The sequence below is a fragment of the Bactrocera tryoni genome, chromosome 2, assembly GCF_016617805.1.
Source record: "Bactrocera tryoni isolate S06 chromosome 2, CSIRO_BtryS06_freeze2, whole genome shotgun sequence".
NCBI lineage: Eukaryota > Metazoa > Arthropoda > Insecta > Diptera > Tephritidae > Bactrocera > Bactrocera tryoni.
Window position 1 is genome coordinate 82,998,174 of NC_052500.1, and position 18,504 is coordinate 83,016,677.

Below are 18,504 nucleotides of genomic sequence, written 5' to 3' on the forward strand. Positions count from 1 at the left end.
AATGCGTTGACATTAACAAATCCCATACTTAAACGTTTTTTAATCCCCCAAAGCAAAACACTTAACCACTCAAATACTAAAAGAACCTTGAAAGTGAAACATTTTTCACATGTTGAATAAGATAAATGAAAATATAATCTGTATATTAATTCATAAATTTGTATAAAAATTCCTCCACAACGCACAGAAGCCAAATGTCATTGTCGAAATGCGTGCGCTGCAGTGGTCGCCGCTGGTCGGCTCACCAACCGTTGCGAAGAGTGAATTCGGGCGAACTTGCCGTCTCTGCTGTGCATAAAACGGTCAATTTAAATTAAGTCATGTGTTTGTGCGTGGCACATTAGTCCATTTGCTGTTATTATTTTCAAATATTTTTGCTTTTGAAGCAGCCAGCCAAGTGTTTGGTGAATGGCATTTTAGTGGGTAAATAAATTTCTGAAAGAATTTTGACATTTTTGGCACTTTGGTGAAATGAAAAATTAGACAATTTGCCTAAAAAATTATATTAAAATTACAATTTTATAATTTTTTGTGTGCGATTTGTGACTAAACTATAAAAATAAGGCATAAATACAAAAAAAATTATTTACGTTTTTTTTCTAATTTTTTTTTTGTGGTTAGGTATTTTTGATTCATTCAGTAATCGGCGAGCTTGTACATTTTCTCATTTTATTATACATATTAACATTTCTTAATAAATTTATATTTTTCCATGTTACAAATATGTGTGTTCGCTAATTATGTTGACGGAAAACCTTTGTAGCGGCATTTTATGGGCGACCCACTGAACTTTATAACCGTTGCCGGCTAAAAGCCCACAGTTTTTTTTTAACATATAATTTTATTCTGCATCCATATGGTACAGCAAACAAATTTGTACAAACACAAGTGCGTAGATGTATGTATGTATGTGCAAGCAATGTGGGAAAATCTTCTGTGTCATAAAATTGTAAAATTTGTGTTTTGTTTTGAAGCATTTTGAAATCTTATTAGCTTAGAATGTCAGGGCAAATTTTATTTTTGAAATTTACGATTTGTTTATGTTTTGATGAAATAGAACATTTGTCATATGAAAATATGGTATGAACTAAAATAATAGTTTGTAGGTGGTCTTGTTCTTGAAAAATATGGAATAAATTATATTTTTTTTGTTTTCAAACGATATTTTTGCTTTGGGGTTCACAATTTTTTTTTCTTTTTTAATGTTTATATTTTACCTAGAAACAGAAATGGTTTTAACACAGCTTTAAAACTAATATTACTTATACGTCACGGCGACGCTTTGTGCGATAAAATATTATCGGAATATTTGGTTTTTGTCCAAACCAACGGTACTAGAACCGAAGATATTCGGGTTGGAACATTATATAGGGTAGTCGAAAAAGACTTTTCGTATTTGTTTCCATTTCGGTCGACCACATTTTGCCATTTTCCGCTAGAGAAATTATTTCATCAGTGTAAAACTTTTCTGGTTACTCGGCGAAAAACTGCGGCAAGTAATTTTCACAGGCTTCTCTTGAAGCCAACTTTACTCCATTAAGAGAGTTCTGCATTAACCGAAACAAATGGTAGTCCCATGGTGCAAGGACAGGGCTATACGGTGGATGCATCAAAACTTCCCAGCCAAGCTCTCCCAGTTTGTCCGTTGTCCTGATGGAAGACGAAGCCCTTTCTGTTGATCAGTTTTAGCTGTTTTTTTTCGATTACTTGCTTCAATCTTATCAGTTGTTGACAATAAAATGTAGAATTAATCGTTCGACCAGGCTGGATCAGCTCATAGGGGATGATTCCTTTCCAATCTCACCAAACACTCAGCATAACCTTTCAAAGCGTCAATCCTGGCTTTACGACCATTTGTTGAGCTTCAGCATGCTTGGACCATGATCTTGATCAATATTATCGTATTAGATCTACTTTTCGTTTTCTGTTACCATTCGCTTATGAAATGGTTTGATTTCATTTCACTTCAGCAAAGAAACGCAGATGTTAGTTCGGTCTATTAAATTTTTCACAGACAATTCATGTGGTATCCAAACATCGAGATTCTTTTTGTAGCCAGCCTTTTTTAAATGGTTCAAACCCGTTTGATGATGAATGTTAAGTTCCTTAGCGGTGTCATGGTTGCTTATGTGACGCTCCTGGTCAGTCTTTTTCATAATTTCATCGACTTTTCAACGAGAGGTCGACCAGAGCGAAATGCATCTTTTACATCGAAATTTCCAGAACGGAAGCGAGCGAACCATTGTTGTGCTACACGAATTGATACAGCATCGTCTCCGTAAACTTCACAAATTCCATTCTTGGCTTGCGTGGCACTCTTCCTATTTTTGAATGAAGCTTAAAATCTCACCTTTCCAACACTATATGGTAAGACACAATGTGATTGGTGGTACTGGAGATATACGACTGCAACGACATCTATTGACAAAATAGGATAATACTTTTTCGACTAGCCAATATTTACAGTAAGTGAGTACTTTATACCTTTGACTCAAAGCACTTTTACATCAAGTTGAAAAAACCTAATTATTTGTCAATGAAACCGTCAGTAATATGTGATTTCTATGAAGGTATGAATATTAAAAAAATATATCGATATACATAAGTATATTTCTTTTTCTATTGAAAAAAAATTTAAAACACTTCATTACATACATATTTTCAATTGATTAAAAGTTTTCCCTACTTCATTGCTTTTTGGACATCTTTTGGCCTGAAATATATAAACAACTCAATGTGATTGCTCGAGGGCTATTGAAATAAAAGTGCAATAGCGTTGGCATTTTAAAGGACAACTGAGAATTTGTGTCATAAACTTGTGTTATTGATTGTATTTTTTCGGCACTATCCACAAGATCGCGCTATTAAAAAGGCATTTCCCACAGAAGTTCGCTGTTATTGCCCACAGACAGCACTTGAGCGGTTCGTGTTAAATATTTGCTAGCTGAACTGAGAAATTTAGGAACAATTAGTGCGCAGTTGGCTTTGCAGTATTACATATATATGTATGTATATGTAGTAGAGTCTGTAAATGAATACTAAAACAAAATAAATGGCCTATAAGACTCTGCCTGCCAGAGTATTCACTTTCATTTACTTTCAATTAGAAATGCGTACTTCTGGCCAAATCGCTACAACTGAACGCTGAGCAATCAAAGAAGTTTTGTATCTCGCAGAGTTCATGCCACCTTTCAGCGAATGCAAACACAAACATACATACATATATATGTAGGTACGCACGAATTTATGAATATTTGGGTGTTGCTAGTTAGAAGGAAAGCTTTTCGCTTTCATTGGCCCACAGCCAAATTGACTTTTACTCTTACCACAAAACACACGAATGATAAGTGGATTGTACACGCAGTACATACATATATACTAGTGCATATTGAGATACCGCTAACATACGTTTGGCGCGGAAAATGCTTCCTGACCAACAGGCAATGCTGGCTGAACGATTGAAATCAATCAAAATTTTATTGACAGCCTGCATGGACATATGGCTGGGCGATCGGTGATAGACGATCTATGAACTGATCGCGGACTGGCATTACGACTAAACATTTTGCAGCGGCATAAACCATAAGTGACTGTGGACTATTTTTGCTTTCGAATATATATAAATACATATATGTAATATTGGTTGTGCGGCTACTTCTCTTGTTGATTGATTTATCAAAAAACACGTCAACTGAAGCAGTGCAATATTTGTAAACTTGTAAGGCTTAGTCTTTTCGTCACTGAAAATTTCAAAAGCGAAAGGTGACTAGGCATACATACATATGTAAGTATCTATTTGTCAGCGCTGTCAAAACAAAATTTGAAACTTAAAAACATATTGTATGTACAAGCCACTTATGTACAGTGGTCCGCATATATTGTAGATATGTATGTATAATTGAATACATTGTTGCATTTGCCGTGGCGTTCATCATAGCTATTTTGACGGGCAGTATTTGTGATACCACCAATTTATGACAAAATGTATTTCTGTCACTTTTCATTTTGGCAGAAAGGCAACACGCGTTCAAAACGGTAATAAAAAAGCCCCAGTGGGAAAAGTAAGGCGTCGGATTAAATTAAGAATTTTAATAAATATTTTTAAAATATTATGGGTAGTCGAAAAAGTTTTTTCGTATTTTGTCAATAGATGTCGTTGTAGCCGTATATCTCCAGTGCTACCAATCACGTTGTATCATACCGCATAGTGTTAGAATGGTGAGATTTTAAGCTTCATTTAATCAAAAACAAATTAAATTCAGGGAAGAAGTTACAGTTGTTCAAAAATGAGTGAAAATAATGAAGAAATTCGATATATTTTGAAATTTATCTATAAAAAAGGGAAAAATGCCACGCAACCCACCAATGAAATGTGTGAAGTTTATGGAGATGACTGTATCAGTTCGTGAGGCACAACAATGGTTCGCTCGCTTTCGTTCTGGAAATTTCGATAAGAAAGATGCATTTCGCTCGAGTCGACCTATCGTTTAAAAATTTTATGAAATTGTGGAAAAGATTGACCAGTACCGTCACATAAGCAGCCATGACATCGCTAAGGAACTTAACATTCATCATCTGCGATTCCTTGCTACAACAAAATGAAATCGACCCATTTCTGAAGCGAATGCCAACAGGAGATGAATAGTAGATCACATACGACAATTATGTGCCAAAAACATGATAGTCAAAGCGTGGTGAAGCTTAACAAATGATTGCAAAGCCAGGATTGATGCCTCGAAAGGTTATGCTGAGTTTTGGTGGGAAGGAATCACCCTCTATGAGCTACTTCAGCTTGTTTGAACGACTGATTCTACATTTTACTGTCAACAACTGATGAGATTGAGCAAGCAATTACAAAAAAAAAGCGGCCAGAACTGATCAACAGAAAGTGCTTCGTCTTCCATTAGGACAACGCTAGACCACATATACATCTTTGATGACGCAGCAAAAACTGGAAGAGCTTGGCGGGGAAGTTTTGAGGCATCCACCATATAGCACTGACCTTACATCATCGGACCTCCATTTGTTTCGGTCAATGCGGAACTCCCTTAATAAAGTAAAGTTGGTCGCAATGTTTCGCCGAGAAACCAGAAAAGTTTTACACTGATGGAATAATGTCTCTAGCGGAAAAATAGCAAAAAATGGTCGACCAATATGGTATATATATGGTTCATTAAAGTTAATTATAAATATAAAAAAATATGTAAGTTGAAGGTTGATTAGAAAAACGAAACTACTTTTTCGACTACCTAATATTTTTAAATAATATTACATTTTTTTAACTTCACTCTTATTTTGGTCTAATTTGGTCGGACTCCAAATAATTGTTTTTGAAAACTGTTTTTCTTGCTGCTCACCCCTGTCCACAAAACACATTTTTGTTATTTATTTATTTATTTATTTATTTGTAGAGCCTATTGCACATTTCTTTGCTCACTGGGACCCTGAAATCATGTACAGTTTCAATAGCTTACATGAAAGCACAAACTACAATAAGCATTTAAAAAAAAAGTGTCATTCATGATCATGACATTATTACAATCGCTGACAGCAACGCTGTGACAACTCTGTTGTTGCTGTTGTCCAGTTTGATGTCTTCATCTTTGAATTTCTTCTTCTTTTTGCCTTTGCGTGCTGCACTAATTAAGTTATTGTTGTTTGTATTGTAGTTGTTACTGTTGGCGATGATAATGCATATTTGCAACTAATCACTTAATGATCTCGTAAACATTTTGTAACACACTTTTTTTTTTTACAAAAATTTAATTTTTCGATGGATTTTTTGTGGTTTTCTTCAATTAAGTGTGTGGGCGTCGAAATTTATTGACGAACTGGCGTTTTATGATGTGAGAATTTTTTTATTCGCCATTTACTCTATTAATTTGTGTCTTAATTGTTCGTAATTAAGTCTGAAATGTGTAAGCGCACGCTTTTCTTGGAAATTTATGCGCTCATTGATGGATGTTCTAAGTTGTTTTCAGAAAATTTAATGGTGAACTTAATTCTTTTTCAAATGTGGTGGTATGAATCTGTTTCAGAACAAGTGGAGTAGTAGAAAATATTGACTGGTTCAATGAGTGGGGAATCATCTTTGATGTAAAAAAATGTTTTTTTTCGCTAGATTTTGCATTCCTAAATGTATAATCGAGATGCTCTACATAATGTCATAGAAAGCAATATAAGAGGCCAAACGGGTTGATAATTTTCTCTGTTTGTCACCAGTCTTTCCCTATTAATTTGCGCCTGTAGAATTAGTAGAAAATTTTGGAATGAAAACAGGAAAATTCGAAATATCTTTCTTAATGCTTTAGTATGTATAGTACATACTACTGATGAAATTTGACCCGGACTGACGTATTTTAATATAAATTCTTATTATTGCCCTAAAAATAGGATTATTTTGAGTCAATACGAGCATGCCAATGTTTAATCCAATTCCCATACATTTGTTATAAACCTCCTAATGCCTTTCACGCACTCATGCCACTTTCACCAAAGCGGATTTTTCAGTTTAGAAACAGAAAAAAGTCACAAGTAACTAAATCTGGCGAATACGGGGCTAAGATATAACTTTCATTTCGTGCTGTATCAAAAAGTCAGTCACAATCACGCTAGAATGTCACAACGAATTATCTTTATCTTTATGTTTGTCTTTATCTTTATCTTTATCTTTATCTTTATCTTTATCTTTATCTTTATCTTTATCTTTATCTTTATCTTTATCTTTATCTATATCTTATTAGAGCTCCATTTGCTAAAGTGTTCGACAGTTCCGACGTCATATTCATCAACCCCCGACTCTCTTTCCGTAATGAGGCGTTTTATGAATGTACCAGAATGTGTAGATGTGAACCATAAGAGATGTCGAGATCCTCACTTTGCGCCCTAACGAAGCTCTTCAAGCTGTGTTTCTTAAACCATTTTTTTAACGTCATTAACAGGGTGGATGCACGAACGGATGAACCAAGTTTTCGATGACTTAACGAAGTTCACTAAATGCTTTGTTCCACTAAAAATTTTGTGTTAGTGATAGAGTAGACTACCCAAAATACTTCTGCAACATTTTCAACGATTCCGTAACTGTTGGAAACACACATTTTCGAGCAAACTCTTTGTTAAATTATTTTTCTATGGTAAAAATCGCCTCACAAAATTTAAGCTACAAGCTGTTAAATACCCACTTATTCACATACTGAGTTCAAACTTCAAACGAACATAAAAATAGATAATTGCAACAATCTCTGGTATTTTATATTGACTAGTCCGTATCAAATTTGATCAGACGTTAAAGCATTCTTCTATATCAATTAAAATCTCTACTGAACATTTTTTAGGAATCTTACTTAACTTAAAATGTACAAACATTTCAACAGCGAATCTTTTAATTCTCTATGCTAATGTGTTTTTAATATACCCTGGAATCATTAAGCATGATATTATACAAATATGTATGTGCCCGATGTTGCAACAAGATACCAGTGTATGACCAACAGCTGGCTACAATAAAAACGCATGTGTAAGTGTATACATATGTGTGCACGTTGCCCAGCGCAATCCAAGCTTTAAGTTCACTTGCACTTTGACATAATACAATTTACGAGCAATAATAGCGTTATTCAGCGCCAATACTTAAAAGATACTTCGCACCCTTCGACCATATTGAACTGCACTTTTAGGCAAACAATGAGTAAATACTTAAGAAGAAGTGTAAGCAATTGCCAAACACCAGTGATCTGAGTGATGAAAGCTGAGTTCTTTTCTGGGCTAATTAACAAGTGATAATTGGGTCAGGCCGATTGGCTGATAGTCTAAGTCCGCAACAAGTGCCATGGAGTGCCCTATAATGGGGTCACAAGTGGTTCTCGGTGATTTGTTTGAAGTCAAGTGCATGTCTTTTGCCACAACCCGACGAGTGTCATTGAATTATATAATATGTAAGTATGTATGTTTTGGACCGGCGGGTATTGATGAGTTTTTTATTGCCTACAAATCGAATAATATTTCGGCACTTCGTGCTTGAGATTAGAAGCAAGCAAGGCACTTCTGCTCAATTGCTCCACTGAGCTGTGGAAATGGCCAAATATAGGAAGTAGATATTTCCATAAGCAAATCTTTTTATTTTATTTTCTCATTTCTTTGCTCCGACTTATTCAGGCCTCAGCAAATGTGCTGGTGGCATACATAAATTTACCTTACGCCATTGCCGCCAAACTGTAACTGAATAAAGAAACGCTTAATTGAAATGTTAACGTAAATAACTGTATATGCGATGCCTATAAAAGTCGAAAGCTCGATACAGAATGATTTTTCGTTGGATGTGTAGCAATTCACAAATTGCCTGCTGCTTGTGACGTGACAGCGGCGCTTGGCGTTGGTGGCGCACGCTTTCAATCAGCCATACCTATGTATAAGGATTTATCTGCATAGTATATATGTATGTATGTGTTAGTGTGCTGCGCTATGCCAACCGGCGCTAAAAAGCGAGAACGGTTTAATTAAGATTTATGCGATTTGGCAAGCATTGGCGCTCGGCAACGCAACGTCACCGGCCTATAGGCCAAAGCATAGTTACCGTTTTTTCTTGGCTTTGTTTTGTTTTTTTTTTTTGTTGTTTCATAACTGAAAGCAATTGAAATACATATTCATATATGCGAATGCTTAAAAGCATACCGTTACTGCCTCAGCGCATGCATGTGTGTGGTCTACACCGGCCTATGTGGACTTGGCAAAGAATTTGGGGAAGTAGGCATATTGGAGTGTTGATTGATGGTGGTGTGTGCGTTGGCGCAGACGTCCACCATTGTCCGTTGCCAACTGTGTGTGGTTGTTAGGTGGACTAAGTGAATTCCTGCATTGTTTTTTGCGAATAGTTAATTCATTTCCAATAGATTGGTTAGCGTAATTAATTGCCTCCATATGCCATACCATGCCATATTCTCACTTACTACGTACGCGTATAAATAATCGCATTTCGTAGGCCAACGTTTGAACATGAAAAAATAATTATTCTATTTGGGTCAATTTTGATAAGTTAATTGAACTTTGGGGTATTTGCACTAAATGGATATCTATTTATATTATATTATCTATATACTATACATAGATAGGTATTGTTCAATTCGATTGTTTTTTTTAATTATTTTCAATTATTTTTTTTGAGTTTGTACAAATGAATCAGGTTTTGTAATGAAAATTTCAAGGAAACACAAACAGCTTCCATACTCTAAAATCATAATCAAATTTGGCTTTGCGGCATTGGTTTGCAAATTCCTTCGGAATCACTTATTTAAAGCTTCCGAGTAAACTCGGAAGGTTAATATAGCTTTATGTAGTTTGTGGTGGTTTTTGGTTTTTTAATAATTAAAAACAATGTACATTTGCAGAATTCAATAAACTTTATCAATCGGTGAGTCATTCTGCAAAAGTTTGGAGCACTTTCAATAAAAAGTTGTCTGGCGGTGAGGAAGATATTTCTACTGAAAATATCTAAAATCACAACCAGAAAATATTTATTTTTACTATAGATGAATAGAGGTAATAATCGACGGACGAGTTAAAATTTGATTTTACTAAAAAAAGTGTTTAAATTACACTTCAGAATGACATGGGTTTCTTCGGGTAAAAGACAGTATTTTTTCCACAATTATTTCCTCATATAAAAAGTAGAAAAAAGAGAAATTTGTCTGATATCCCTTATTAGAATTTTTTATTGTTACAAATATACACACACATATTAACAAGGAAATTCTGATATTTTTGGAAAAAAATATTTTAAACTTGGTCATTGCGACGCCATTTCCGGTGACTCCTCGGAAAAAAGATGCGCTCGCGTTGGCAGGATAACTTACAGGATCATTTAAAGTGAAAAAATACGTGTGTTAGTTAAAATCATAACTTAGAATTCGGTGAATGATCAGGAAGAACTCGCCTGGAAATGTGTTTTGAACGTTGTTCAAATTTTTCTAGGAAACCATAATTCGAAAAATTACAGAAGACCTAAAAAAAATTAACTTAAATGTCATATAAACCTTTGGGGTGTAATGTCCTTAAAAATACATATGCTGGCCCATGTGGATTTCTTACCAGAAAATTTGGGTGCAAGACTTAAAAAAGACCTTCCATTTAGTCCATTTCAATTTCGATATGAGTTTTCATGTGACAAAAAAGTTACAATTTTGTTACCCAGTTTAATTATTATCAAAATATTTTTTATTCGATCGTTACCTGGAAAAATATCTAAGCATTCCGATAAAAGTGTGTTTAACGTTCTGATGTTTGGGTATGACCCCTTATCAAATTTCCGCAGCATAGTTAGAGAAAGTCCAATCTTAGTAAACATCTCCCTTGTCACTCTTGCGACGTCAATTGGCAAGAAAATTGGGAATTTTTCTATGAATATACTATATATAAATTTCTTTCATATTTTTCTTTTACTCCCAAGTTAAGCATATCTTTTAGGTAATTTTATCGGATTTTCCAATCGTACCACTAGATTTATTTTCAAAAAAAAGAACACTAATTGTTAAGTAATTGAAATGTTTTTGATTTAATGTGAAGTAGAATCGATACAATTAAGTTTTGAACATAACGTCCTCCCGTGACCTCTTTTGCAGGAATGAGTTCGATGAACTCAATTTTCGAATACTTTTTCCATTAATCTAGTCGTACATACATATGTCATAAATAGCACGTTAAATATTGACTTCTAAAGCTTGAAGAGAGTCTGGCTTATTGCTAAAGCAAATGGCTTCAAATAACTTCACAAGAAGTAGTCTAATATTGTTAAAACACAACTTCTTCGATGCCGTTCAATGTTACAGTTTCTTGAAATAATCGAATCTCTACACTTCTCCCGCAATAACTTGGTTATTGCACTTGATGAGTGCCAGGTAAGCTCGTCTTGTTGGAACCAGATGTTTTCAAGATAAACTTCTTGCAATTCCGGCCATAAAAAGTTGGTTATTATCGAAATACTATATATATACAGTTCTCCATTGACAGTAACGGTGTCTCCAGCTTCATTTTGAAAGAAGTACAGACCAATGATTCATCCAGACCAAAAACCTCACCAAACTGACAATTTAGGTGAATGTAATGGTTGTTCATGAATATTGTGTGTGTTTCTACTGTCGCGACCTTTCTGTTATGTTAATCGGTAGGACTTATATATTTACTATTTTCCAAAAGTTTATAATTATATCTATATTGACCATGTAGATAAAAATTAATCGAAAGAAAAACAGTTTTCAGAGAAAATTATATTAGAGACAGTTATAAGGAAAAAGTGTTGATATCAAAGCAACGTATTATGATAATTTAATTTAATAACCGCAAAATGTGGAAATTCTGGACGCTTGTGTTAGTATTGAATTTGGTAAGTTCATATGCAATTTATTAACTAATTTTCATTTAGTTAATTTTATTTTAATTAAATATGCTTCTTTACTCTAAATTTAATATATAAATGCTTTTGAAACGGCATCTCTGAAATGTTTCCAATTGTTTTCATAGGCGGTTCATGAAAGTGGTGCCATACGCCCAGCCACCACCAGCGACGCCCAAACGAAATGTGGTTCGGTGTTATGTGAGATGGTCTCCGAGGTGTTCAGTAAAGCCAAGTTGAGTTATGGCTACAACTATGTGCACACAATTCCAGCGGGGGCAATGAACTTAACGGTGAAACAGCTGGCGCGAAGTGATAATTTATTGGGTAAAAATAAATAAATAATAATTTTTACACAAAAATTTAATTGTAAATTACAAATATTTTGCAAAAAAACAAATAGTTTAGAGTAATATAATATTTATCACAATATAAACATCCTTTGTTGTAGCGCTCAAAACTACCGATGATATCTTTCTGATTAACGGCAATAATCGCGCCTCGGAGAGTGGCATATTCGAGTATAATGACGACAGCTATGACTACAATCGCGAATTGAGTATAATCACTGCTAAGGGGCCCATAAGTAAACCCGTTGTGCTTTTGGTAAGTCTTCACCTTGATTCACAGACTGTTTAAATAACTATTATACTCTTCCGACATATGTAGCTCTTTGTGCGCGGTCATAATACTGGGATAAAGTATGACTACACACTGCCCGTACCGTCGGCTTCCATAGCCGAGGAGGAGGAGCTGCAGTCACAGTGGAACGAGGTGGGCCAGCCACTGGACGAGTTAGACGAGAACACCATTGATGGCTCCGTTTCGGCACAGATCGCACGCGCACGCGAACGTAAACGACGCAAGTTCTCGTGGAAGCTACTCGGCTTTGGTGAGTGTAATCGTTCTTGTGGACCAGGTATACAACCTCCAATTTTCCGTTGCATACGCGATTTACCGACGCGTTACTATTCACCAAAGCGTTGCGCCTTTGTAGAGAAGCCAGTCTTCAGTGAGGACATCTATCATTGTAATCGCGGACTGTGTCCAGCTTATTGGCGCGCTGGTGAATATGGGGAGTGTAAATGCGCCGAAGGTGTGGCCGAGGGTGTGCGCTCCCGTTACGTGAATTGCGTGCAGGAACAAAATAACGGCAAGGTGGAAGTGGTCTCCGAAGATTTGTGTGAGCAGGAAAAGTTGCCACAGTTGAATGAGACATGCAATTGTCCAAAGCTGAATCGGCGTAAGATTTACGCACGTGGACCAGACAAGACACCACGCGTATTCTCGCGTTTGGTGATAGCGCCCACTTTGGTGCGCAGTGTTTACAACTCAACCACGCCATTGCGGCGGCATCTGCGAGACGATCGCGTGGACAAAGCAGGTGTGTGGTTGATGTCGGGCTGGAATCAAGAGTGTTCGACCGATTGCGGCGCTGGCTTTGAGCATCGCTCGATCTACTGCGACCGCACGCCACCCTATACGGATCTTTGTGATCTACGCTTCACGCCAGAGCAAAAGCGTATTTGTAGTGGTAGTCAACAGGCTGAGGCTTGTCAGTACGGCACATGGTTCACTTCCGAATGGAGTAATTGCACAGGTGATTGCTTCAATTTACAGCGTAAGCGTGCTGTGCTTTGCCTGCGCGATGGCGTGGCAGTGGATGAGTCGGAATGCGATCTCTTGTTGCGTCCACGGGCTGTTATGAATTGCACACACAAGGAAGTGATGTTTTGTGGGCCCAAGTGGCATTACTCCGAGTGGTCGGAGGTGAGTCTTTGCCTTTATCTAGAAAACTATTCTAGATAAAGTTGTTAGCTTCAAAACGTTTATTCTATGGCGTAAATTGTTTATCCTTAATTATTCTAACTTTTTTGTGTTTGATAGTGCTCCCGCTCTTGTGGTGATGGTGTTCAACGACGTTACGCCAAATGTCTGGAATTCGATTGGAAACAAAAGGCGATGGTAGAATCGAGTAATTGCAAATATTTGGAGCGTGAGCCAGTCTATGGCACATGCAATGTGCAGAAGTGTGAAGGTAAGTAAACAAAACATTAAAGTAATAGAATTTAATGAAAATACCTAGATAAATGAAAGAGCTAAAGTCATAAGATCTTGGGAAAGGCGATTTTAGCTTTGAAAAATAAAATCTATAACTGTATTCGTGTGGTTTGCCAATATATGGTGTGCTGCAATATTCCGAAGCTGCGTTGAAAAGCTTAATGTGTTGTACTTTATGTCTGTAGAAGTGGTTTTGCGGAGAGTTCTTCTTCATTATTTTAATATGAATAAAACCTGTGCCTAAAGTCATCAGCATTAGAAAGGAGCTTATGGCGACAGTGAGCGAGGTTGCCAAAAATGGTTAGCGTAATTAAAATGTGGAGACTTTGGTTTAGGTGTCGAAGAACATTCTAGTTAGTCGCAAAAGTTCGAAGATGTAGAGCTCATACAATCTTTGGCAGTCGCTCAAGCAGCATCGCCAGATACTTGCGTGTACGTTCTAAAGCAAGCAGATTCGGTTGGCAGTCAAAGGGCGTTGAATGTAGAGTTTGCAAATGAGAAATGCTGCTTCAACGCTACAAAATAAAAGTAGTTTTTGCAACTAATTGAGACTGGTGACGAAAAGGGGATTTAATTCAACGACTACCGGTAAAGCAAAAATTCATTTTTAAAATTAGGTTAACCAGCCAAATCAACGGCAAAATTGAATATCTTTAACGCCAATGTAATGTTACATATGTATATGAAGGGATCAGAAGGGCGTGCTGTATTGTGAGCTTTTAAGACCGGGTGAAACCTTTAATAGGGAACGCTACCGACAGTAAGTCAGCAGATTGAAGCCAATGATTGCTAAAGAACGTTCGGAATTTGCGTCTAGACATGTGACAATAATTTTTCATCATGATAACGCTCGCGTCATGTAGGATACCGGTTAAAAACTTCTTTGGAAAAGAGCGGATAGGTGGTTCTGACTCACGCTTTATACTCATGCGGACTGGACCCTCTGGGAGTATCGTGGCGGTTGTGGTAAAAACCCAAATGCGGGAAGAAATGACACTTTGTTAGGTGAATGTGGAGTAGCATTGCAACAGGGTGCGGGACCCAAAGTACGGCAGAGGTTTTTGATAGGCCTCGAACTCTACCAAAGTGAATAGTGGTCCATTCCACATTGCCAATTGGTAAATGCCAGGCATTTTCCCGTCGCTGATCAAAACATTGATTTGGTGCGCTTTGCTTTTGAGCAGGTATCCACGTTAAACACACCGGATGTTCACCCGTCTTATAGCCCAGACCTTGCCTATTCTGACTACCATTTGTGCCGATTGAGGCAGAACGTTCTTAGTGGCATACAGTTCACATCAGAGCAGGATATTAAAAATTAACTTGATTCATTCTTGGCCACCAAGCCGCCGCATTAATTTTGGGTTGAAATCCACAAATTGCCACATGTTAAGCTTCAGATCGGTAGTCCTTTGAATAATCTAATACACATGAACATGTTTCTTTTTAATAAACGACCTTAAAACATGTCTGAAAAAACTAAACGAATATAGTTATAGTTCCCAAACAACTAAAATTATCTTAATGATCATCAGAATTAGGTATCCGAGCGTTCATTAAGGTATCATTAAGATAGGGTTTCCTTGGGAAAGTTTTAGATTCAGAGTTCCTTAATCCATCAGTTGTTCGATACGCAAATATACCGTCTTATCTTAGTTTAACAGAAAAATAGTGAATTGTTAGCTCAACAGCGGAGCTAGAATAGTAGATAATTTTTACAAAGGATTTACAAATTACTTTTTGCCCTTGACGGGTGCATTTTAGATCATATTTTCTAAGATAAATATCAAAATAACGATCCTCGTAGCGTTGGACTTGTCAACAGCCATTGACACAGACACTCACACAACGCTAATGCAGAACATCGGCGAAACTCCTCCAGGAGCTGTCGTCATTCATCCGTACTTTTTCGAGGTAAAAACTCAAAACTGAGAAGAATTAAATAAGGGGCTCTGCAGGGATATATTGAAACTCTCACAGCCACCAGAGGGAGTTCCTATAACCTCGTACGCTGATGATTGCATGATATTAATGTCGGCCAATAGAATCGATGGCATGCGTTCAAAGGTAAACTGCTATCTTTCCGACCTTTCTCGCTTTCTCTCTGAACGGAACTTAATACTCTTCCCCACTAAATCCACAGAGGCCATATTTATAAACTGGACGAAGGAGTACAGACTTGACCCTAATATTGCAGTCGATGACACAAAGATTCCGACTGTAATCCTAAAATTTTAGGTGTGACTTTTGCCAGTCTGTGCTCCTTCACTCCTCATACGACCGCGATTATCGCCAAAGTACAGAGGCGGAAAAACATCCTCAAGCACATGGGAAAAGGACAAATAGATGTTGTTAGCAACTTACAAGGCAATCGGATGGATGCTGTGAAACGCAGACAAGGAAGATTCAGATCTTCGGACTACGACAGAATGCCTTTTGATGTCTCCTATTGAACACATCCATAATGAGGCCTGTATGCTCCCAGTTAAAGAGCATAATAAACTTCTCTCGAGGCAGTTCCAGCTGGGATGATTTCGCAGAAATCTCCTCTCATTTGGTCCCGCCTCCTTCAAAACAGCATATTTTTTGGGCCTTCCATTGGATGACGTCGACTACAACTTAGCTAATCCTTATGATCCTAACGGAGACTAGGTACCCGCTAATACATCAAGAACAATTACCCTCTTAATGGGTTGATTTATTTATAAATATATTTTCCATTTACTTTCACTTTAAATATTTCAACATACTATTACTTAGTGAGCGTAATTAAAATATTGGCTAGACGTACAAATTAAATTTTCACTAATTTTTCCATTTAAACCGCATTGTATATTCCTGTTTTCTCTCTTACAGAACTCAACACACTCTTCGATGTGGAGCGTGATATTTTGAAGCCGGTAGATCCACCTGTCAATTGCAAAGATGAAGTGAGTAATTGTCAGCGGATAAATCGACAACGATTGTGCAAATTGCACTACTACAAAACCTATTGCTGTGCCACATGCAGCGGATATGCTTAGCAAATGCGTTTAGCAATGGCCAATTGAGGAAATGTGTGGCAGCGACGAGTGCAGGCGAGGAAGTTTCGCTCCAGCAGCTTCAGAACGGTGCTGAAGCTTTGCGCATTTAATTGTATTTAAATTATTGGCAGCAACGACAATAACAATAACAATTACTATCATATTATTAGTATAGAATTTTATGTAGTCAGTTTAGCTAGTAAGTTGCAGAAAAGTTGAAAATTGAAGAAATTTAAGGCACTTACGGCGCTTACGGCACGTGTTGGCGGTATGTGCCTGAGAAACAACAACATATTACATTTGATTACAAGTCCACTAATTGGATTTGTACGAAACATATACTCGAAATGTTCGTATAAGATTTTTAACAAAATGAAAGATAAATATTTTCAGTACACCTTAATTGCTTAAATTTCGAATATTTTTGTGTCAAGTGAGAACAACAATTTTAAATGTTTTAGAAAACTTAGTGTATGAGTACTAACCTGCCATATAGGCGCATGTACAAGAGTATAACTGCATATCGTCACCTGAAATGCAAAACAACGTATCATCAAAAAAAAAAAATCGAAAATCACTGTCAGGTATAATAACCAATAAATAACCAAATAATGAGTGTATGATAACCAAAATATAACCACTTTATAACCAAAACTCAAATTGTTTCAATTTGAGTGGTTTTTATTATAACGGATTTCTTCGCCTGTAAGCTTATAAAAATTGATGTTCCGTTATTTTGCATTTTAGGTGACGACATGGATGTATGTACTTACTAACCCCATAGAGCCATACCAAACATATTTATTGCATTTTTACGCGTTTATTTGTAATAATTCAAATAACTGTATAAATAATAAATAAAAATATAAATAAATGTTAAGTCTTCTTTCACTTTCTATTCCAGCGTCGCAGCAATTTGCGACCGCCTTCGCGGTGGTCCGAAAGTGTGGCAAGTACTTTGCCAAATTGGCGCGCCCAATTGCGAAAAATATGCTTAGCGTCGGGGTTAGGTGCCGCCGCTGCGTTGTTAGTGCAGCGCGTATTGCGTTTAATTGCTTTTCGCTTTTGAAATTAATATGCAATTTGTTGCGTGCAATTATTGATAATTTATTTATTTTCTGCTGTCGCAAAGAAAAGAGCAAAGAAAACTGCAACGCGGGGCTTACGCGCTGTCGAAGCAATTATTTAATTGTTCACGCTTGTCTTCACTTGTCTGCGAGGGTGTATCAAGACAAATTGGCCACCAAAGCATGCGTTATGATAGACCATTTGTAAGTGAATTTGTGTGTGTATTGTGGATTAGTGCTTCCAAAGAGAGAAAATAAATGACATTTAAAGCGGCTGAATATCAAACTTTACTACAAATACAACAAGCCTAAAGATGTGACAACCATATGTAATTTGTTTTTTAGCGCAATATTTTTTTACAGTTATTGTACGTTATTAATTTTCAGATGCACTAAAAAATCGTTCTATTATCTGTGACCTTTCAAATTGATCTTTATTACCAACACATTGTGGTTCACTCAGTTTAGACTGTGCTATGCATTTAATGATTTTATTGAGAAAAAATTAAAAATTAAAATTGATCGAAAAATGGGTTTCTTAAAAGGAGAAAAATAAAGAGAGCAAAATTTAGACACTAAAAAGACAACAAAGTTACAAACGGGTATATTAGTTATAGCCAAGAATTTTGAGTGATCTACCATCTGATAAAATTTGACTCGGACTGGTCCATATAAATCGGCGCAAGAACAATTTCTTTTTCCTATTTTTTGTACAACCTTTTTCATATTCGTGTGAAGTTTGATCTCCGTATCTAAATAAGTGTTTGTTTGTATTTTCATACCGAATTAGATATAATCTATTTCTAAACACCTCAGTGATCGGAGCTTTGAGCTTTTGACGAGCTTTGAGATATTGTTACTGCTGGTATAATGGCGATACTGTTCGGAGCGCTCAGCTAATAATAGCGATTTTAGTGAAATTGAAATATCGGTACAAAATAACGGGGTTTTCAACAGGGACGATACATAA

General features: G+C 36.5%; 1 protein-coding gene across 10 annotated transcripts in view; it reads left to right on the forward strand.

Moving 5' to 3' along the window:
* Positions 1-17,023, forward strand: part of LOC120767377 (ADAMTS-like protein 3) — a 31,355-nt gene extending 14,332 nt beyond the window's left edge. For 4 of the 10 annotated variants that reach the window (XM_040093364.1, XM_040093363.1, XM_040093365.1 and 1 more), the window contains exons 2-7: positions 11,244-11,374; positions 11,512-11,710; positions 11,835-11,989; positions 12,053-13,153; positions 13,271-13,421; positions 16,301-16,467. In XM_040093364.1, coding sequence (XP_039949298.1) covers positions 11,336-11,374; positions 11,512-11,710; positions 11,835-11,989; positions 12,053-13,153; positions 13,271-13,421; positions 16,301-16,467 — 1,812 coding nt within the window. In that variant the 5' untranslated portion in view covers positions 11,244-11,335. Of the gene's footprint in view, positions 1-10,044; positions 10,890-11,187; positions 11,375-11,511; positions 11,711-11,834; positions 11,990-12,052; positions 13,154-13,270; positions 13,422-16,300 lie in introns of those variants that run through there. The other 6 variants (XM_040093359.1, XM_040093361.1, XM_040093358.1 and 3 more) reach the window with 4 other exon arrangements.
* The last annotated feature ends 1,481 nt before the right edge of the window (positions 17,024-18,504 follow it).